Consider the following 22,828-nt stretch of genomic DNA (forward strand, 5'->3'; position numbering starts at 1 on the left):
TTCGGACTTCAGGTAGTTACCAGTAACCAGGTCAGGTACTTGCTGTTCTTTACTTTTAAGGCCTGTTCCTGCTGTCCAGGTCCTTAAGATGGTTTTTCTTGCTTTCTCCCACACAGGGCTCCAGGCTGGGCTCAGTCAGTAGGGACTAGTATCAAGGGTGGGTTTATGGACCCCACTCCAGGCACAAGTTTCCACCCCTGCTGCCTCACTCCTTCAGGTTTCTGCTCCTCTCTCTTCACCAGTCAGGTGCCAACTGCCAGCTCCAACTGTCAACTCTGGCTTAGCTTCCCAACATTCCAAACCGCCTCCAACTGTCACAGGGTTCCAGAATGTTGCAGAAGGTTCTAGTAGGTTCCAGTGATGTCACAGGTGACAATGGGTGGCCACCATTTTGTGCTCCAGGCCCTCAGACAGAAGTTCCAGGGGTAGATAAAATGGCTCCCTGAATCTGCATCAATACGAAAAAGTCTGGTGGTTCCCAAAAAGGAAAAATACTAACAGGGTTTGAGGCAAAAAGTGGGACAAAATAAATAATGATGAGGAGGGACCACCCAAAGGGCTGACAGGTCTAACACGCGTCCCCCCCAGCTGAAAGTGGGGAGAGCTACCCAACCCCTTGGGAGTTCTCATCACTAAGGCGGAAATACCTTGAGAGACCGTCTGCATTGGCGTGGTCCACTCCAGGCCGATGTTCCACCTTAACCCCTTCAGTGCCCATGACGAGCTGGACTCGTCATGGGCCGCGGTGGCGCTGTGCCCATGACGAGTCCAGCTCGTCATAGACCCCGCCCGCTAATGCAACGGCCGGCACTGGGCGGGGAAAGGGGCGGGCACTGAAGGGGTTAAAGTCCATTCCCTGTAGGGAAATAGACCACCTCAACAACTTGGGATTCTCCTGAGCCAACTCCAGAAGGAAGGCTCGATAACGTTGAGGGACTACCAAGGCTCGTGACGATCCATGTAGGGGTGCCTTGGGTTCACTGTAGAGGAGGCCATCCTCCCAGTAAACACTATAGTTCCCTTCAACGTTCCCTGCTGCCTGGGCTTTGGCCTGACGCCTCAGCCCCTCAAGGGTAGGGCACTCCCTCTGGCCCTGGCAGAATTCCTCCCTGGATGGGCCTCCCTCCACGTGCCACTCGGCCGGGATGGGTAGGTCCTCCAGTTTGGTAACATCCCCCACCGCAGACTCCTGGTCCACCACCTCCGGTGGCCTATCCGTCCTACGGGGTGTGGACGCCGAGGCAGGCTCCTCCTGTCCTCGGTTCTTCCCTTGACTGGCAGCTGGCTGGGCCTTTGTTCCAGGCTCCAGCCGAAACGAACTCCCTCTCCGGGTAGTCGCGGACCTTGTGCTCACACAGGCCCAGTCAGGTGTACCCAGCATCTCAGTATGAGTCCGGTATTCCACCTCCTTCCAAGCATTGTGCTCCATGTCATTCCCCAGCAGACAATCAACTGGCACGGCAGGGCTTACGGCAACTCGAAGTGAACCTGCAACCCCCTCCCATTCAAAGGGAACCTCGGCCACTGGATAGTGGCCTGTTCTGCCGTCAGCCATCGCGGCTGGGTGGAGTACATCGGGAATTACCTGCTCTGGAGACACCAGTTGGCTACGTACCATAGTCATACTGGCTCCTGTGTCTCTCAGAGCCTCCCCTCTTTGGCCGTTGATGGTGACCCACTGCCCATACTTTACGGTATTTGCGGGCACCTGGATCTTAGGAACCATCTCCCGTTCTCCCAGGGACACTAAAGCGACACCCGCCCACTCCCTTCCCTTAGTTAAGGGCATCTCCTCCCCGAGCACTACACTAGCTACTCCGGGGGCCTTTCCTCCAATGGGAGGGGGTGGTCGTTTCGGGCACTTCGCATCTCCCTTATAGTGTCCAACGCCACCGCACTCGAAGCAATGGACAACCCTTGGCTGCTGACTCTGGCCAGGATTAGGGTTTCTGGGTGGGTTAGCCCTAGGGGTGAATCCTGTTCCCTTTCCTTGGAAATTATTTTGGGGGCCTTTGGAGAACTCCTTTTTCTTTTCCCCTCCCTCTTTCTTCTGGGGGGCGCCCTGTCCGGTCTTTTGAGTATCCCCTCCAGTCCCCCTTGTGGACACCCGGGTACTAGCCCAAATGTCCGCCTCCTCAGCAAGCTTCCGGGGATTGGTCAGCTTGCTATCCACCAGGTGTTGACGCAGTTCAGGGAAACATTTTTCGAGCAGGTGTTCCTTCAGTACTAAATCAAACAACCCCTCGTAGTTCCTCAGTTCACTGCCCTGAATCCAACCCTCTAGTGCCTTCTTTGCATAGTCCAAGAAGTCCACCCAATTCTGTGTGCCCAGTTTGTGACTACCCCGGAACTTCTGTCTGTACTTTTCAGGTGTTAGTCCAAACTTTCTTATGAGCGCCAGTTTCATGGTGGGGTAGTGGGTCTGCTCATCCTCCTCTAGGGCCAATAATGCATCCCTACCAGCTGGAGGCATGTACTTGTACAATCCCGCTCCCCAGTACTTCTCTGGAACCCCATGGGCCCTTAACGAGACCTCATAGGCCGCTAGCCACTTGGCGATATCGTCACCCGCCCCATAGCTAGCTACTATGTCCTTCGGCAAGTAGGGTTTGGGTTCCCTAGTGAACTCTCTTTCTTCGCTGCCACCATTAGGAACAGGGTGTGCCCTGACTCTTAGGAGCTGAAGATCTATCTCTTTCAGCCTTAACTCATGAGCCATCCTCTGTTCCTCCTTCTCTTTCTCCAGCCTTGCTAAGTCCCATGTGAGCTGTCTTTTCTCCCTCCGGTCTGTTAACTCCACTTCAGACAAGCCACCGCTAGAGGCACTGCTGCCCTTCCTGGAAAGTGTCCTGGGCCCCGCTAACAGGTTCCCCACCTCAGGTTTGGTACAAACCAGCTCCCTCACTGTCGGGCTCTCTATCCCTGTCCTCCTCCTCAGCCTTGTTTTCTCGTCGTGCCTCCCCCCAAGCCCTTAAGCTGGTTTGGAGTGCACCCTTCTTTGCTCCTGGGGGACAATACACCCCCTCCCGCTGACAAAACTCCCTGAGTTGGGCCACAGTGTACGTTTCTAAATTCTCCAGTACAAACTCCATCTTGCCCACTCAGGTCAGAGGACAGTTATTTGCAGTAGCTATGCAGGGGGGTACCTTTAATAATACCTCCTCCCACCACCAGAGTAAATTTGGAAAAACAAAAACTCACAATTAGGAAGGCCGCTTTGAGAAAACTCCAGGTGTAGGCCTATGGACTACCCACAGTTATTGTCGAGTATACGTAGGCACAGCTCAATCCCGCCGCTGAACACCAATCATGTTAGAAAAACCCACTCCCACACCGGAAGGGTGGTGGTGGTGTTCTCCCAGACACGCTGTGGTAGCTTGGCTCGAGCGGTAAGGAAGGCACCGTGTTAAGCATACGACATACCCACACAATAACCATGCGTGCATCCGTTCCAAAAACGACACTACACCTTAAAAATTATACTGAAAATATATCTCTTTATCTTCTTTTCTCTTAGTTGCTGATTAAATAAATAATAATACAATCACAGTACACAAGGCTTCTTCTGTGGAAGGGTACGTCAAATAAATACTTTCTTAATGATTCAATGAATACGGTAGATCATAAATAATCAAGGCATAAATATAAGTGCATTACATAACAGGCAATTAAATATTATGAGGCAATAAATACTGCGAGACCATAAATACTGTGCGACAATAAATACTGTGAAACAATAAATACTGTGAGGCAATAAATAGGATAAATACAATAAATACAGTGCTCTCAATAAATAATAAAAGCCAACAGTGACACTTCTAAATCAGTTCACATTCCTGAGGTACTTATGGGATGATTTGACCCAATCCCAGCTTGCAGAGATTTGGATGGCCTGAGGGGTAGACTCCCTGGCTTGGACAAGGCTGAGGCCTAAACTGAGGTAGATCAAGGGGGAATCTAGAGATCTGGCTCTCCCACACTACACAACCCCTCTGTATTAGTCTCAGCTCACCCCTGGCACAATCAAGCTGGTTCCAGCACCTCTCTAGCCCCTAGGATAGTCTCTCAGGGCTTCACAGGGCCTTAGGCGCCCTCTATTCCACTTACTGCCCTTTTTATGAAGCTCCGATGCCGCTGGAGTCGTGTCGACGCCGTGAGGCGGTTCCGGTTCGATGTCGGTGGCCTCGGCGCAATGTCAGTTCTTGACGACGTCGATAGGCGGTTCCGGTTCGATGTCGGCGGCCTCGGCTCGATGTCGACCTCCGGTTCGATGACGTCGGGCAGTCTTGGCTCGATGTCGACTTCCGACGGCTCCGGTTCGATGTCGGCGGCCTCGGCTCGATGTCGACCTCCGGTTCGATGACGTCGGGCAGTCTTGGCTCGATGTCGACTTCCGACGGCTCCGGTTCGATGTCGGCGGCCTCGGCTCGATGTCGACCTCCGGTTCGATGACGTCGGGCAGTCTTGGCTCGATGTCGACTTCCGACGGCTCCCGAGTGCGATCTCCACTCCCGACCTCCGGTGCTCCTTTCCTCAGGTTCCGGCGACTCCGGAGTGCGACCTCCACTCCCGACCTCCGGCACGATTCTCTTCAGGTTCCGGTGACTCCGGAGTGCGATCTCCACTCCCGACCTCCGGCACGATTCACCTCGGTCTCCGGCGACTCCGGAGGGCGGTCTTCACTCCCCCGTCGACGCCGCACACTCAACCTCAGGTGTCTTCCTCCACGACCTCTGGTACTCTCCACGACCTCCGTCGGCGCCCTCTCTCGACCTCTGGCGGCTCCGGGTACGACGTCTGCTTTCCAGTCAGTGCCGCTTCTCCACTTCGGGCTCCAGGTCTCCAGGCTTCTCGACTTCGGACTTCAGGTAGTTACCCGTAACCAGGTCAGGTACTTGCTGTTCTTTACTTTTAAGGCCTGTTCCTGCTGTCCAGGTCCTTAAGATGGTTTTTCTTGCTTTCTCCCACACAGGGCTCCAGGCTGGGCTCAGTCAGTAGGGACTAGTATCAAGGGTGGGTTTATGGACCCCACTCCAGGCACAAGTTTCCACCCCTGCTGCCTCACTCCTTCCTCCTTCAGGTTTCTGCTCCTCTCTCTTCACCAGTCAGGTGCCAACTGCCAGCTCCAACTGTCAACTCTGGCTTAGCTTCCCAACATTCCAAACCGCCTCCAACTGTCACAGGGTTCCAGAATGTTGCAGAAGGTTCTAGTAGGTTCCAGTGATGTCACAGGTGACAATGGGTGGCCACCATTTTGTGCTCCAGGCCCTCAGACAGAAGTTCCAGGGGTAGATAAAATGGCTCCCTGAATCTGCATCAATACGAAAAAGTCTGGTGGTTCCCAAAAAGGAAAAATACTAACAGGGTTTGAGGCAAAAAGTGGGACAAAATAAATAATGATGAGGAGGGACCACCCAAAGGGCTGACAGGTCTAAGAAAAAGTCTATGTAGCTCCTAAAGGGGAAAATATTGTTGGATGGCAGGATCTAGCAAAGATGGGTTTAAAGTTAGTTCCTGGTTCTGAAAATCCTATTCAGATTAATACTGAGATATCCATTTCTGCTGTTCATGATAACTCATGCTAGATATCACAAACATTGCTGAAACCATGTTTAAAGAATTTCCTGAAGTTTTCACCCCGATTATAGGCAAAATTAAAAAGGTTGAACATGTCATCAAGTTAAAAGACAAGGCCATACCAATTTCACATAAAGCTAGACCTGTTCCATTAAGTGTGAGAAATGACCTCAAAGTGTTACTAGGTAAACTAGTCAATGAAGGTGTTATAATACCTACAGAATCTTCGGAATGGGTCAGTCCTATTGTAATAGTGAGGAAAAAGGACAACTCGATTCGTTTATGTGCTGATTTGCGCACACTCAACAAAAACATCATAGTAGACTGTCACCCATTACCAAAAATTCAAGATTTATTATGTAACATTGCTGATGCGACCTGCTTTACTATTCTGGATTTAAGGTCAGCATATCATCAGATTCCACTATCCAACGCCTCCACTGATCTAACCACTTTTGTCACACCTTTTGGCGCTTATAAATTCCTCAGATTACCTTTTGGCTTAGCCTCAGCGGCAAGTGTATTCCAGAGATTTATGGATCATATGTTAGAGGGTATTGAGTCAGTTCAAGCTTATCAGGATGACGTTTTAATTTTTTCTAGAAATAAGCATGAGCACTTATCTACTCTAAGAAAGGTTCTTAGCAAATTTAAAGAGTTTGGAGTTACTTTGGCACTGATAAATGCAAGTTCATGGTTGAATCTCTTGATTACCTGGGGCATTCTATATCTGCATCAGGAATCAAGCCAAAGTTTTCCCTTACTCAAGCCATTGATGAGGTGGCTGTACCGAAAAACAAAGATTTGTTAGGAACTTTCTTGGGCATGACAGAATATTATTCAAAATTCATTTCTAATTATGCCCAGGTGGTACAACCTCTACGTATTCTATTGAAAAAGAACATTACTTTTTCTTGGGGAAATGAATCTCAGCAGGCGTTTGAGTTAATTAAAAAACTCATTCTTCAAGCTCCTGCTCTTTCTCCATTTTTACCTGGACACAAGTGTATTTTATCTGTGGATGCAAGTCAAAATGGTTTAGGGGCCATTCTATGTCAATGGGTCAATGGCAGGGAGACTACAGTGGCGTTTTCTTCTAGGTCCCTCTCTACTCCAGAAACCAACTACAGTACAATTGAGCGAGAAGCACTTGCTTGTACATGGGCAGTAGAGAAGTTTAAAACTTTTATTTGGGGGTCAGAATTTGAAATATTTTCTGATCATAAGCCTTTAATACACTTATTAAATGGTAATGGGACAGGTAAAGCGTCCTCAAGACTTGTTCATTTACTGTCACGTTTACATGAATATAACTTTGTCATAAAGTACATACCTGGGGGTCAGAATGCAAGAGCTGATTGCCTGTCAAGGTTATCTTTGGAGGATAACTCATCATCTTCCAGATTTGATGATGTGGAATGCGTGGTAGCCTCTGTTGAGGATTTTACTACCAATTTACCTCATATTTCTCAAGATGATTGGATTAAAGCATCTGAAGAAGATGTTATTCTTTCGGCAGTTAAAAATATGATTGTGTCAGGTTGGCCCAAGGAACGTTCTTTACCTTCTCCTCTGAAATCTTTTGCACAGGTTAGTCAAGAGCTTTCTTTAGTTGAAGGTTTGGTCATGCGTGGTGATCTTGCAGTTCCCCCAACTCTGTTGCGTTTCAAAATCTTTAAAATTGCACATGAAGGGCATTTAGGTATAGGTGCTACTTCTAGGAGGTTGAAGGAAAACTTTTGGTGGCCTGGTCTGGATTCAGACGTTACAAACTGGGTAAATTCTTGCGATACATGTCTTGTATCTGATAAACATTGGAAAACCATAAAGATGCCTTTGCACAATGTTCCAGTCCCAGAAGAGGCTTGGACAAAGTTAGCTCTGGATTTTGCAGGACCATTTGAAATTCTTCCGACAGACAAAAGGTACATAATTGTATTAGTAGATTATTATTCGAAATGGGTTGAATTTGAATTTTGTTGTTCTCCTGACACATCATCGGTGATTCATTTTCTTTCCAGAGTCTTTCTCTCAGAAGGATTTCCAAAGGAATTGGTTACGGATAACGGTTCTCATTTTACCTCAAATTTAATGGAGAATTTTTTGTCGGTTCATGACATTAAACATTTAAGAGTTGCTTTATATTCTCCTTCGGCTAATGGCTTGGTAGAAAGGATGAATAGATTCATAAAAGAAGGTATTCAGTATGCTTTGGCTATTAATGTACCTGTTGAAGATTTTTTAAGGAAGAAACTTTGGTCTTATCTCACTACTCCGCATTCTTCAACTGGAGTTTCACCCTTTAGACTTCTCAAGAAAAGAGATCCAAATGGAACACTGTGTCCATCGTGGATTAAAGTGTTGAGGAAGGATGATGGTTCATGCTTGGATTGTAAGGATAAACAATACATGCTTAAAAATGTGACACTCCAACAATCTATACAGAAGAAGAATTTTGATACTAAAGCTTGCAATTATTCTCATGAGTTTAATATTGGGGACTGGGTATTGATTAAATCTCCAAAAAAAGTCCAGAAAGGTTTGTCAAAATTCTCACTTCCTGTACAAATTCTTAAAGTATCTAAAGGTTCTCTGTTTCTGGGGTACAAAGGTTGGTGGAGTAAAAGAATGTTGATCAAATTAACTCCAGATCAAGCCAGTGATATTTTAGCTAAAAAGAAAAATGTTCCTCAAGATGGTTTACACTTTTCACATTTTTCTAATGGGTTTTCCACTGATAATTCTTTGGTTCCATCCACAAATGACTGCATGGTTCAAGACCTTACTGAAAATGCATCAAGCTCTGTGTCATGTAATGAACCTCAAGATATTGTTACTCCTGTTCCTATTTACAGTAGACCTACTCGCAATTGTACATTCCCCTCAAGATACAAGGATTTTTATTTTTCTTAATATATCCTTTTCTTTTACTTTTTATTTTTTTGTTTTTGTTGTGTTTGTGAAAGGAGGAGGGTGATGTAGTATACTGGTACTTGTTGTTTACCTATGAATTGATAGCTTCTGGCATAACGTGTGCACGGGCTCGTGTACTCACTGGGCTCGTGCTTTCTTTGTACTGTATTAATTACGTGCGCGTGTGGATGTCACACGCGCATGCTATGTGTGGTTATTTGAAAAGGGCATTTCTTGAACTAGTATTCTCGTGCGTTACTTCTTCCCTGAACTATGTTCGGTACTGTGTTCAGTGACCGTTCATACTTCGGAGAGGAAGGACGCACTCCCGTGGTGTCTCACATTTGTCTGGAATAAAGCTGCAAGAACATCTTTACTCAGCGCTTCTCTGTGAATTTATTGGATGTTATTCTAACGAAGCTGTACATTTCAGGCAGTTATGGATAAAGGTCACTTTGAGCCTTGGTTTGCAGAGATGACGTCCTATTTACTTCAAATGTTTTTATTCAGCACATTTATTCAACGTGGGCCAAGCTGACAGTACAGGAGTGATTCACTATAGCTACAGCACAGAAAATCTGAAAATATATCATAGGAAGCAAAACCAACATAACTACCTTCATGCAGCAAAACACCTCCAAACAACAATGGAAAAATGACATGAAATGTCAGGAGTACTAAAGATAAACGTCTGTGAAATAGTGAGCCTAATCCTGCATCTTGAATTCTGGCTGGTACAATAAGATGGCTACTTTACTTGCAGGTTTAAAGGATGTTATTTGGGATCAAGCTCGGACTAGAAGCAGACACGTGTTTAGAGATCTCCCTGCCATCATGAAAAGAAGGGAATTGAATAATGGTGAAATGTAAGTTTGGTCCATGTTATTTTAGTGTAGTTTGGAACTCACTCCTCAGCACACAGAATGGAATGTGCTTCTTCAAGATCAAGAATGTTGAATTCTTGTCATGTTTACTGAGTCTGGGATGAATTTAAGAACAAATTTCAACAAGCATCTACAATGCAATGGTCTCGGCATTGTTAAAGTTTGAGCTATTGGCATTGCTCCTGACATTATTTTTGTTTATGTTTTTGTTTTTAAAGGGGGGGAGGAAATAGGGGAGAAATAGGGGGAAAAGGAAGAAAAAGCACTTTTCTGGTGAGCGGGGAGGCTCATAGGGTAGGGGGGTAACTCTTGCTCCCCTCTTCGCCTCGCCTCAGCATTACCTCCTCTCAGTTTTTCTCCCTAATCTTTTTTGTTGTTGTTGCATTTCTCTATAGCGCTTACTCGACCCGAAGGTATTGGAGCGCTTTACATGAGCACCGGTTACAGTATACAAGGACACAATCCTTCTGTTCGCGGTAGCTCCCGCCCTCCCTCTCTTCCATGTTGTGTGCTGTGCGCGTTCTGAAGCTGTGTTTTCTCTCTCTCTGTTTCCCTCTCTGCACTCCCTCCAAAGTTCCACCGTCTCCCTCTCCCCGCTTCGACCCTTCCCTCCCAGCCCAGCCTCTCCACAGCACCTTGGGCTCGGCTGTGGTGTGATTCGCATCCCATGACGAGGAACTGACCAATCAGCGGCGAGGAGGGGGGCAGGGTGACCTTGGCGCCGGTTCCATTCATGGGAAGTAACTTGTTCCCGGGGTAACTGTCAGTCACAGACGGAGCACACAGGCATACCGCGCCCCAGCGCTCGCACAGTACCCCCAAAGAGCCCGAGCCCGGCTCACACCACAGACCCTTGTGTAAACACGCGCACAGACCAGATCGGACCACCTCCGAAACCCCCTGGGGAAAGTTGGGCGTTTGCAGAAAACATTCAACATTCTTAGTAAAACAATTGAATGTGTTTGAGCAGGACACCTCGAATAACAAAACCGTGTTTATTTAAAAAAAAAAAAAAAAATGAAAGAAAGAAAATGTGAGTCTCCTTAAAAATCCTGATCACGAAACAGTGCAACCTTCAAGATTCACTGGCTGTGATCTGCTCAGGAGACGCAGACACCCCGAATGCACACCCCCCCACCCCTCTCCCCCGCACACCAGGAAACTGACGATCAGTTCTAACAAAAATTGAAACTCACTTGAACTTTTACTTGAAAACTTAATTGGGGGGAAATGTATGAACGGTCACAGCAGCGAAATGACAATTGTACTGAAATGAATCATGGGCGCGTGTTCCAAATGAGAGTTGTGTGAAGCCCCAGTCATAAATACCACCAAGTGAATTTGTGTACAAACACAAACAGGTCGCCTAGAGTCACAGATGTCTTGTCTCGGACCAAATCCGGGACACTCCCCTCACACATGGCTCCTCCCAGCTGAGCACTCAGAAGATGCGCTGTCTCATACATAATCACGACTTGTACACTTCCCTGACAGCCTCATACATGTATCCAATTCGGGCGTCCCCTCTCATAGACGCCCCCAAATGTCAACCATGTTCGTCTGAACCGGGTGGGTTTTAAAGCACTGAGGCACGTTTGACCACTCTGGGGGAAAGGCTACCACTTTTGAGCCGAGAGCAGGGGGAGAGGACAAGCACACCACTGCCTTTCTCCGAGATCAAGCAGAAATGCCTCGGAGAAAGGCAGCGGCGTTTTCGGATTCGGGGGCGTGTTTTTCTTTCTCTCCTCTTGCCATTGGCTGGAATGTTTACATTCCAGAGGAGAGAAAGAATTGCAAAAAACACACCCCCGAATCCGAAAAGGACGGGGCTTGTTTGGAGAGACAAACCTCTTCTCCAATGGCTGACCAGCATTTAAGAAGCCAGCCAATGGAGAAGAGGAGAGAAGAGAGGCGGTTCAAGCCCCTCTTCTCCAAATCATTAAATCTCGCGAGCGAGACTGCGCAAGCGCAGCCTTCGCTAGCCGAGACCTAAAAAGTCCTAGTCCTGGGCATGTGTCTCGAGGATACTCTATCCAGATCGAGAATGACTGAAGGGGGCCTGCTCTCATGGTCTTGCCCTGATGTGTACCACACACACACATGCACACATTGAAAAATACATACAATATGACTGGATGACTAAGGACAGGTAATAGTTCATAACACAAGCGTAACAGAAACAGAGATAGCATCTTCTCTTCTGATCTCTCCTTCCACAATCAGTCCTCTTCTTACCTGTCTGATCCGGCTTGTAGACAGGTTTATCCGTCTGTATGATGCCTTTTGGCTCGGTTTTCGTTATCAGTACGGTTTTGGTTTCAGAAACAGCCGTATGGTCACCAATGAGCTTTAATTGGATGGTGGCCTCCTCCTCAAAGCCCCCAGTGGGTGGGGGAACCTGTGTGGCAAAAATAAAAAGCTAAATTGCATTACTTTCTGCCTGGACTCTGCAGCATTGTGTTGTGCTTGGATGTCTCCTGGAAATTGCAAATGGTTATCTGATGCTTACTCGGGGTACAGACAGTGGGGAGCAGTGATGACGTGCTGGATGGGGTAGTAGAGGAGGAATATATTTTATGCAATGCTTAGCCCTTTTTGAAGTGGTGCATTATCTTCCTAGACTAGCCTTCTCCTCAATATACATCTGGTCATCAAAGTCTTCCTACTTGACAAAACAGTATAAGTTCTGTAGGTTGAGTAATTCAGCTCCTGTTGTAATGTCTTTGGAATTCATTGGTTTATAAATAAAAAATCTTTCAATGCCATTATTATTATGTGATTCTGTTCTGGTGTGTATATATGTCAATATTGAGGTGGTCTTTCTTGAGTAATATTTTAAGAATTAATGATCTTTACTTTCAGTTATTACAGATGCTTTTGATATTTTGGTTGGATATTTATATGCACAAAGGAACTGGCATATCAGAGGTCCCACAACTAACTTAGATGGCTCAACTTTATATGAGAGCATGAGGTCAAACAGGTGTCTGGCAATATGCATTGGACCATTCACCCGATGTGAGAAGCCTAGGGTCTACATATTATCAGTGAGGTCCCCTGCAGAGCCTGGCTTGTCTACCACGGGTTGAATTCACCCAGGACCAAGACTTGGTTGGCTTTCAACTATAGACGTAGCAACATTTTGAGAACCTCATCTTAGAAGATGGGTACATGCCCGAGTGGCTGGCGGTTGGGGGTGGTAGACCACTACAGTGACGGGAGAACGTTTATGATCGATGGAGCCAGAGGTAGCTATATACTAGAATTATAATTGGTATACAATTGAGATGACGGTACAGTTAGGGTTAATGGTGTATGCAAGAGTTTAGAAGATTTTGCACTTTAGAAACTTTACAACTATCATAAAGCTGTTTAGACCATACAACATGGTAGTTGATAATTCAAACTTCCTTGAGACTTCCAACAAAACGTGTCTGTTCTTTTTGGTGAGAAAACATAACAGAACCCAGGATAGAAGTAACCAGGAAGAGGGTATCTGCAGGGTTGGCTGTTAAACGTTTTTTCTATTCCTCTATTCATTTAAATGGTTTCCATTGTGTGAATGCTGCACCTTTTGGCCATATCTGAGCTCAGTAAAAAAAAGTGATCAAACCTCATACCGGCCAATCCAGGGTGCTGTTCCTCACTCCCACCTCTCATGGTTATCTTATAATTTCAAACATTATACTCATCCCAGAAACCAATTCTAATTTTGTAATCAATGAAAAAATGTTTGCCCTCCTCTATATTCTTTTATATTGTCTTGTATAAACAATGACAAACACCAAATTTCACAATTTGGGAAAACACCGAAAAAACACCAGCAGAATTTGCAAACAATAAACACATGCAAAAACATTTTATATGCTGTGCTTAGGCACCACTTTTAGTATGTATTTCCTAATCAGCTAATAATAAAAAGCTTTCAAATAGTGAGATTGAGTGGAGGTGACTCATAAAATGCTAAATATTAAAACGTGAAAACCAAGAGGCATATTTACTAAGAAGTGACGGAGTGCAGCGTTGGCCTTCCTGCGTTTCCCCTTGTGCTGGTGCTAAATTTAGCCATCTAGTGCCAATACAGACACCCTTGCACCATAGTGCAAGGGTGTGTGCGTTGACGAGAAGAATGATTATGTGCAGGAAGGTCTCTCTTCCTACACATAAACAATCTTCAAAAGGTGTTTTGTTACATACAAATTCCAAAACGTCCTTTTATTTTAATTATTGTTTATGTACAGGAAGGGAAACCAATAAATGATGATTTGTTGTTTTTATATGTGTTGCATAACGCAGCACACACGGAAACGGCAAAAAACGAGGAAAAGTTAAACATTTCTCCTCGTTTTGCTAGGTTAAGACCATGTTTTCCCTGGTCTTAATTTTGGCGCTGCCTCCTATTTATGCCACCCTTGTAAAAAAGGGGGCAGCATCAAAATCAAGGGGTGTTGCGGTGGAACACCCACTGCAACACCCATTGCCCTCCCCTTTCATGCTAAGTATAGCATGAAAGGGTGCCTCATTTACAAAGCAGCGTTAAACCACGTTAAGTGGCTTAACATTGCCTTGTAATTAAGGCAAAGACCCTATCGCCACTACAATGTCCTCAAAAGTGACATTGTGGTGGCGATAGCGGCTAGTAAATATGCCCCCAAATGTGCTATTCAATGGGGGTTTAAATAGAGTAATTGCTGTAGGAAATATTTCAAAGGTAATGCAAAGAGCCATTTTATTTAGTATATTCATTGTTTCTATAAGTCCTTCAGGCACACATTGATTAGTCACCAAATTCATCGACACGGAGCTCCTTGCACTTAGTGGTGCAAGGATCACAAGAAGTGATCCAGTCATAGCTTGATGACTGCCTTCACTCCTAAGTTAGATGCCACATGCATGGACAGGTATAAGTTAACTCCATGGGTGTGTTTGTTCCAGAAGATAAATATTAGAATGAATTTCAATACCATAACTCTAAGTCTGAAACTAGCTGATCATGGCTTTAATCTGATGGTATCTGTGGCTGTAGACCAGCAACACCTCAAAGCACCTCTTAAAGAAACAGTAATGCGCTAAATTCTTTATTTAAAGCTGTAGCTGTCAGACAACTTTATTTTATGCTAAACATTATAACCAAAATGCATCTTGTCTCTATGTTTTCCATTGCCTTCTTACTTGTGTGGGCCTGGAGAATAGGCACGTTTTACCTCTGGGCAGTTTGGGTCTGTCAAACAGGCCTTCATTGCATGTATCTTTCCCTAAAACATGAGAATCATTCTGGCTATTTAATGACCATATATGGTATTTCTATCAGTCAGATAAAAAGTGTAAGCAAAAAGAGCAATTGGCCTAAAAATGAAATTCCACATGTGAGCTTGAAGGGAAAGCTTTTGACACCCACCTCTGGATCAAAACTCTTAACATGATCTGAGAGGAAGCAGTGTAACAATCCAGGCCAGGCTGGACCATTGAAATGCAAACTGAACCCAGTTTTGCAATTAGAATGCTCCATTTAACATGCTGTAGCTTGTTAAAGTTAGACCCATCTGAATAAAGCTCAGATCAAAAGTATTACCAATGCCCACAGATAAATGCTATGGACCAATTGAGACTGCAGTTAGCCATCACATTACAGAGCATCTAAAACCGATTTCTTTCAAATCCAGGGAAGGACATAGGTAAGAAAGTCATTCTCGCATCATGCAGCTATTAAAGGAAAATAAAAAGATGCTCCAAGTTGATTTTAGTTACATATGCTGAAAGGCTGTTTTTAATAGGGTTAACATATTTCTGCCCTTTCCAAAAACTGTTCTAGTGACTATTATGCCCTGACTGTAGTTGAGCCCCCATGACTTAGCAGTTAATGTGCTTGTTTCACACCTACAGCCCTCCCAGGAGAGATTCTCTAGTGCCACTGATGATAGGTTTCCCTAAGCCAAGACTTTCTTCCCTGTTTTTTCCCTTATGTTTGACCACTGCTTGTCAAAGGAAGGTTGACAATGATCAACACTCTAAAGAAAGGTCTTTCTGACTTTCACTCTCAAAGGCACATTCCTGATTTTTCTTTTAATGAGCAGATGTCTCAAAGAATGGAGGGAGACAGACTACATGGGAAGGAAGAGCAGAAACTCAAAGAAGAAATGTGATTCTGCTTTGATCTGAGAGGGTCTGAAGGCACTTGTCATTCAGAGGAGTTAGTAGGGGGAGAAAAGGATACCTAGGCCTCGCAGAGTTTTGCCATTTTAGAAACTGGAGACCAAAGCATTGTGGGATACTGTTGACATAATTAAGTCGCAAGAAGCAGGGATTGAATGAATGCCTGAGGAAGAATGAAAGAAAATGCACAAGAGTCCTGATATGTTCCACTTAGGAATATGTTCATCAGGGGGGAGAATGGCGGCGCCGGCGTGAGGGCTCCGTCCGAGCCAGAGCTTACTGGCGGTTCGCGTGCCTTACACAAACCTTGAAGGGAAGCCTCTGATGCCTGAAGATGTCGGGAATGCCCTAAGTCCACTTCCGCCGCTGTGGCGGTATTATTTCTGACTCTGCTGCTCTTCTCTGTTCCGGTCGCGGCTCGGTAACGGCCGCGGCCGCCATTTTGTTTATGCATAACCAGGCTCTCTTCAGTAACGCGCTTCATCGCGCATTGCCATTCCGATTGTTTGGATGAATATACAACGCTCCCAGCTTTACCAGCGACGCGGATGACACACTCCGGCATTTTTAGGTGACCTTCTTATCAAGTCTGTGGCTCTCTTGTGATTAAATGGTTATTTCTTGCCCTCCTCAAACCTGGTAGCCATTTTAAGAATTCATTTTGCTTTTCTCAGCTCTTGATATTTTTCATCCCTGGCCTGGCATATTTACCCGCTAACTCCTTTTATTTGCCTCTTTTATTTTTATTTTTTCACGCTCTTGGAATCCTGCAAAGCGTCTGTTCTGCTTCAAGCTGTACTGTGTGTTCCCAGTGACCCGGTACTTTATAGTCGCGTTGATGACTGACTGTTCCACCAAAGTCCATAAGCGCAATTATATTAAGAACTCTAAGCTTTTTATGGAACTGGCCCATCTAGAAGCCTCTCAGTCCCTTTCCTCCACTGAGATGTCGACGCATATGGAACCCTCTTCACAGCATTCAGCGAAAACGATGCCTAAGAGGTTGAAAAAAGATCCACCTTCGCCTCCCAAGTCCTCTTCGACTATCTCGATGGAGTTACTCCTTGATGAGATACGGGCCTTACGTCCTTTTATGGAGGAAACCAACGCCAAACTACAGGTTCTTACTGACAGTTGGACTCTGATGGATGAAAGAGTGTCCTCAGTGGAACGTGATGTCTCCTCTCTCCAAGACTCTGCGGCCAAGGTCACCCATCTGCATGCACAAATCTCCTCTCTCCAGAAGCAGGTGGAGGACTTGGAAAATCGAAACAGACGCAACAATCTTCGCCTTTATGGCCTGGTGGAAGGTTGCGAGGGGAATGACTCTATCAATTTTTTCAAGTCCTTTCTTCCCAAGCTTTTACACCTGCCCGAGGACACAACACTCAATATCCAGCGTGCCCACAGGCTTGGGCGAGTTCCTTCCTCTCTTTCTGCGCAAGCAAAGCCCAGAGGTGTAATAATGTATTTCCTGGAATACACAGATTTACTGAAAGTTCTCTCCGCAGCCAGAGCCTTTCCTCGCCTCACATGGTCGGGCTCCACTCTATTTTTCGCGCAAGATTATGCCAGAGCCACTGCAAATCGCCGTAAGGCTTTCTTGGACATGAGACCTGACCTTCGCTCCATTGGCGCCAGATACGGTCTCTTCCCTCCTTGCTTATTCAAGGTCACCTATAATAATAAAACTACGACATATGAAGAGCCCACACGACTTCGGAGCTTCCTGAACTCTTGCGGCCAGACCAACATGGAGCTTTCTGAACCCTCCTCCTCTCTCCCACCGTGACTTTCTCCGAAGTTGTATCACAACATCCCAGTTTTGCGTGCTTGCTGATTTTTCTAACTCAAATGTTCTTAGACATATATATTCTCCTGATGAGTTTTTGCTGTTTATCGAATTACTTGTTATTCGCGTTATAGTTTCTTGATCCACCCTATCCATTGCTTGTTTTGTGCTTCTGTAGTTTGTTCTCGCCTAACTTTGTTATCTTTCTTCCCTCATAGCTTATTGTCCCGGGTTCTGCCTTTGTCCTTCTATGTTTTCAGGTTTATTGGTGTCAATATCTTTTTTGCAACCTTTTACTTCTTTTCTTTCTTTTTCCCCCTTTCTCCCCACCTTTCACTGCATCTCTTGGTCATGCTTCTTTCTCCTTATTCATTTTATCCCCCTAACACTTCAGTTCTCCTTTGACTCACACCTACGTTCCTCTCCTTTTGGCCGTCTTCTCTCCCATCCTATTTCTATATTGATCTCTTTATGCATGTTCTTTTTTTTCTTTTATTGGACCTTTCTCATTATTATCTCTAGACTTCATTTTATTGTCTCATTGATCTCAGTACCACCTTGGCTCTCCTCTATCTCTATGGTATCTCTCAATCTTCTCTTACTTCTCTTTCTCCTGTTTATTTCACCTCTTCTTTACTCTTTTTCTTTCCTTCTTTCTTCTGCGTTTTTTATTCTTCGTGAGGCTCTCTCTCAATGTTCTAATCCCTCTCTACGTTACTCCTTCAACAATCTTTAATGTCAGTACGTATTGTATCATGGAACGTTAAAGGTCTTCACTCTCCCATTAAGCGGCAAAAAATTATTTCTCACCTAGCCAAGCTGAATGCAGATATTGCCTTCTTGCAAGAAACACATTTGTCTGATAGTAAAGCTGCTAAACTCAAAAGAGGTTGGGTGGGTGATGTTTTCTCTGCCCCCGGGGATGGTAAGAGAAATGGTGTTGCTGTGTTAATTCGTAAATCTCTCTCTATTTCGCTCCTGACCTCTGATTCAGATCCTGAGGGCAGATGGTTGTATGTCAAACTTTCCTCGAAGGGTGTCCCCATATCCCTTCTCAACATTTACGCACCCACTGGTGGCGATCCCACCTTTTGGCGCACAATGGCTTCCCATATCTCTGAATACATCGATGATAATTTTATTTTGGCAGGCGATTGCAACTTACCCCTTGACCCCTTTTTAGATAGGCATTCCAAAACATCCTATATCCCTAACAAGTCTCACAAATTATTTGGTCAGGCGATATCCCAGCACAAACTCGTTGATGCCTGGCGTTTATGTAACCCTACTACTAAAGAGTTTACCTTTTATTCCCCATCTCACCACTCACAGTCCCGCATTGATTACATTTTTCTTTCCCATCACATTTCTCAATCCCTCACTCATGCTGACATTGGACCCATTTTGTTCTCCAATCATGCCCCTGTTTTGGTTAAAATTGATGTTTTACCCAAATCCATTGGACCAAAAAGATGGCGCTTTAATAATACTCCCCTTCTTGATCCCAAATTCACAACCTCCTTTGTTGATTTTACCTCAGAATTTTTTGCCATTAATGATACACCCAATATGCCCAAACACGTTATTTGGGATGCCTATAAAGCTGCAGCAAGAGGTTTCATCATTGACTATGTGGCTAAAAAGCGTAAAAGTGCCCGTCAACGTACTAGTGACCTTCTCCTCACGATCAAAAAACTGGAGCATTCATTTTACACCTCCCACTCGCAGGAAAGTTTGACTTCTCTTATTGAAGCTAAGATGCAATTTAATAAACAATCCACTGATGGTGCTTCGTTATATCTGTTGAAATCTAGCCCAAAATGTTATGGAGGTAAGAATAGAGCGGGGAAGGTATTAGCCAACTACTTGAAAGTTAAACAACATAAATTGAATATTGAGTCTGTTTTTGATGTTAATTCCGTTCTAAGGCACACAGATGCTGATATTTTAGAGGAATTTTCCCGTTTTTACTCCACGCTTTACTCTTCTGGAACTCACCCTACTGCCCAATCCCTCGATACCTTTTTTTTCCAGCATTCAGGCTCCCCCTAATTTTCCTGTTGATTTGTCCTTTCTAGAAACGTCCATCTCCAGTTCCGAACTACATACTGCGCTCCAGTCACTTAAGAAGGATAAAGCCCCAGGTCCAGACGGATTTACAGTTGAATTTTATCTGCAATTCTCTAAATTACTACTACCTAGATTACATTCTCTCATTGACTCCTTTATCCTTAGTGGTACCTCCTCTGGCACTTTTTCAGATGCCCACATATGCATAATACCCAAAGAAGGAAAAGATACCCAGTACTGCAAGAACTACAGACCAATTTCTTTAGTTAACATTGATTACAAGATAATACGCTAAATCCCTTGCCATAAGACTAGACCCCTTTCTTCCTGAATTGTTGGGCCCAGAGCAGTCTGGATTTGTCAAAGGTCGCTCCATCTCTGATAATACCAGACTTTTGTTCCATGTTCTGTCCAAATCTTCACGATTCCAAGATTCGTTAGCAGCAATTGCTTTGGACGAGGAAAAAGCGTTTGACAGAGTAGAATGGACTTTCCTTTTTTCCGCCCTCAGATGGTTTGGGTTTGGTCCTAATTTTATCTCCTTTGTTTCTTTTCTTTATTCCAATCCCAGAGCGGCGGTCTGTGTTAATGGCCTAGTCTCTTCTTTCTTCAACTTAGGTAGAGGAGTTCGTCAGGGTTGTCCCCTCTCCCTTTTCCTTTTTAATCTGGCCTTAGAACCCTTTCTCTCAAGACTCCGCCAAAATCCTAATTTGCATGGCTTCTAATTTTCTCAAACAAACATCAAACTTGCTGCCTATGCAGATGACATCCTTCTTTTTCTTTCTAACCCTACCATCTTCATTCCCGCATTTCTAACTGAAGTCCATGAGTATTCCCAAATTTCTGGTTATAAACTAAATAATGACAAGTGTGAAATTTTACCCCTCACAAAGTTTACCTATAAGCCCGATTTCGCTGCGTCCAATTTCACTTGGAATAATTCACACATCAAATATCTTGGTTTGCACATTGCCCCCTCCCTTCCCGATACTGTTTCGTTATGCCTTAGCATGTGTACACAGAGATTGTCTGATCTCACTTCCAGATGGCATCCGCTTTACCTTTCCTGGTGGGGTCGCCTAGACACGATTAAAATGATGCTCTCCCCAATAGTTCTTTACACTATTTCCAATATTCCAGTTCCTATCCCGGCTAAATTTTTTAGGAAAATCAACACCATTCTCTCTGGTCTGGCAAAAAAGCGCGTATGTCTTTGTTTAGACTACGACTCCCTAAATCGGAGGGTGGGGTCAACTTTCCAGATTTTCCCTCCTATCACAAAGCTTTCCTTCTGAGACAAGCTTCCTTATGGTTGCGAGATCCTGTTGAATCTCCTCCTTTATGGCTTGTTATTGAGCGTTTATCTCTATCCCCCTTTACCTTTGCTGAATATCTCTCATTTTCTCGCAATCCCCAACTCACTTCCACTCCCATCCACAAATTCACTACCAAACTTCTTCTTTCCATTTCCACCAGCCCTCCTTCCTCAGTGGCCGAATTTCTCAATACCACCATTTGGTATAATAATAGTATTCTTATTAATCACAAGCCCTTTTATTGGAGATCCTGGAGGCAAAGAGGACTGATTTGGGTTTCCCACCTTTTCTCTGGCTCTGATTTGTTATCTTTCTCCGTTCTTTGCCAAAATTTCAGTCTCCCCCATTCTTTTGCCCGTAAGTACCTTATGCTCAAGAACGCAGTTCTGTCCACCTATGCCCAACTCTCCAACTCTTCCGCCCAACCTGACCCTTCCAATCCCACTCGACGCCTTCATTCCTTGCTCTGTACTCACACTACTGCCTCCTTAATTTACCGTTCATTTCACAAGACTCTCACTCCCAGGCCAAAATCCTCAGTAGAGGAACAATGGGAGTCTGATTTTGACATCTCTTGGCCCACCTCTCTTTGGGATAAAGTATGGACCAAACTCCGCAAATCCTCCAGGGCTGCCTCCCTCACGCAAACCCTATTTTTTATCTACAACAGACTTCTCTTTATCCCCCATATGCTGAATAAGAGGTTTCCTTTACTTCCTGACCATTGTTGGTCCTGCTCGACACCCAAGGCTACTCTTTTCCACATGCTTTTTTCCTGTACTGCTGTATACAATTTTTGGAAACAGGTTTGGGCTCAGATTAATACTATATTTCACACTGCATTTCCCTTCTCTTTTACCAATGTGTTTTTAGGAAGCCTCTCTTCCTGCTGGACAGATGTTGATTTTAATGTGCAGATTGTTGATTTGTTGTTAGCTGTTGCATTCCAGCAAATTACTGTTAATTGGAAGAATTTTGCTAACATTTCTTTTAGAGCATGGTGGTACAATGTATGTCACAATCATAGGCTAGACACTGTTTTTATCTATCCTCTTAGTCTGGCTAAAAAACGACATGATCTTTGGCTTCCTGTGACAATGTATCTTGATATTTGTGCTAAACGCCCATCTCATTTGCCTCCCTTTCAGCAGGAGGTCTCCAAGCCTCCCTGATTGACCTTTTTTTGTTCCCTTGTATTTTGTATAATCCATTTTTGCTGCATATTATTTCCAATACTGCTTTCTGTAATAGAGCATAAATTATTTGTTATCTCTCAATCTCATGTTTATTTCCATAGTCATGTTTATTTCACCTTTCATATTATTGTTATGTTTTAGTTTTTCTTATGTATAGACACCTTTATTTCTCTAATAAAGATCTTTTGAACTCAAGGAATATATTCATCAAAAATTGTTGCGTTAAACTTATAAAAACTGTTGTCACCGTTTTTAATGCAAACTACTTCTTGAGGATATGAAGAATGATTACTGCATGTGCAGGATTCTTGCCTGGCTGTCAAAAGACTTATAGGTGTGACTCCTGCTTCATCTTGAAGTTCTGGACCTGAAAGGTTTCTCTGACGGTCGGGAAAAACAAGGTCCACAGTGTCTCTGGGAGAACCCAGCCTTCAGTGAATGTCTTTTTGAGGCAAAAAGTGTGAAAGATCCAATCAATAGAGGCAGCTGCAATGGCTTCTAGAAAACCATCAAGACCAGTGGTAACTGGACTTTTATCTCAGTTTCTGACTGGACATGGGGAAAAGCATTTTCTCATTTGTACTCAAACCCTTTTGCCTAATGGGTACAAAAAATCAACATATCCAACATTGTGGAACCCTGCTCCACCACAGCTCCTTGCCGTGCCTGCAGGTAGGTTTTGAAAATAACTGTGATGGTAAAACTCTTGCCTGGGCAAGCTGCTAGCCCTTTCCCAATCTTTCTCTATCGTTGGTTGACTTCAAGGATGTCTAGGATCCCGTCAACTACATCCTGTTAGAAAATTTTGGATTTATAATTGTTTGCTATGAATGCATTTAAATATATTTATTACTTTTTAATCTCGAATTCAATTTAGATGTTTTTGTGTCTTTTTCACTCATTTGATGTTACTCTTTTTAACTAAAC

At 44.4% G+C, this 22,828-nt stretch overlaps 1 protein-coding gene across 1 annotated transcript in view; it reads right to left on the reverse strand.

The window, feature by feature from the left end:
- Positions 1-22,828, reverse strand: part of LOC146812862 (alpha-2-macroglobulin-like protein 1) — a 315,131-nt gene that overhangs the window by 245,093 nt on the left and 47,210 nt on the right. The window contains exon 3 of the mRNA XM_085619933.1: positions 11,610-11,772. Within this exon, the coding sequence (XP_085476059.1) occupies positions 11,610-11,772 (163 nt within the window). The remainder of the gene's footprint in view (positions 1-11,609; positions 11,773-22,828) is intronic.

The sequence above is a fragment of the Triturus cristatus genome, chromosome 7, assembly GCF_964204655.1.
Source record: "Triturus cristatus chromosome 7, aTriCri1.1, whole genome shotgun sequence".
Lineage (NCBI taxonomy): Eukaryota > Metazoa > Chordata > Amphibia > Caudata > Salamandridae > Triturus > Triturus cristatus.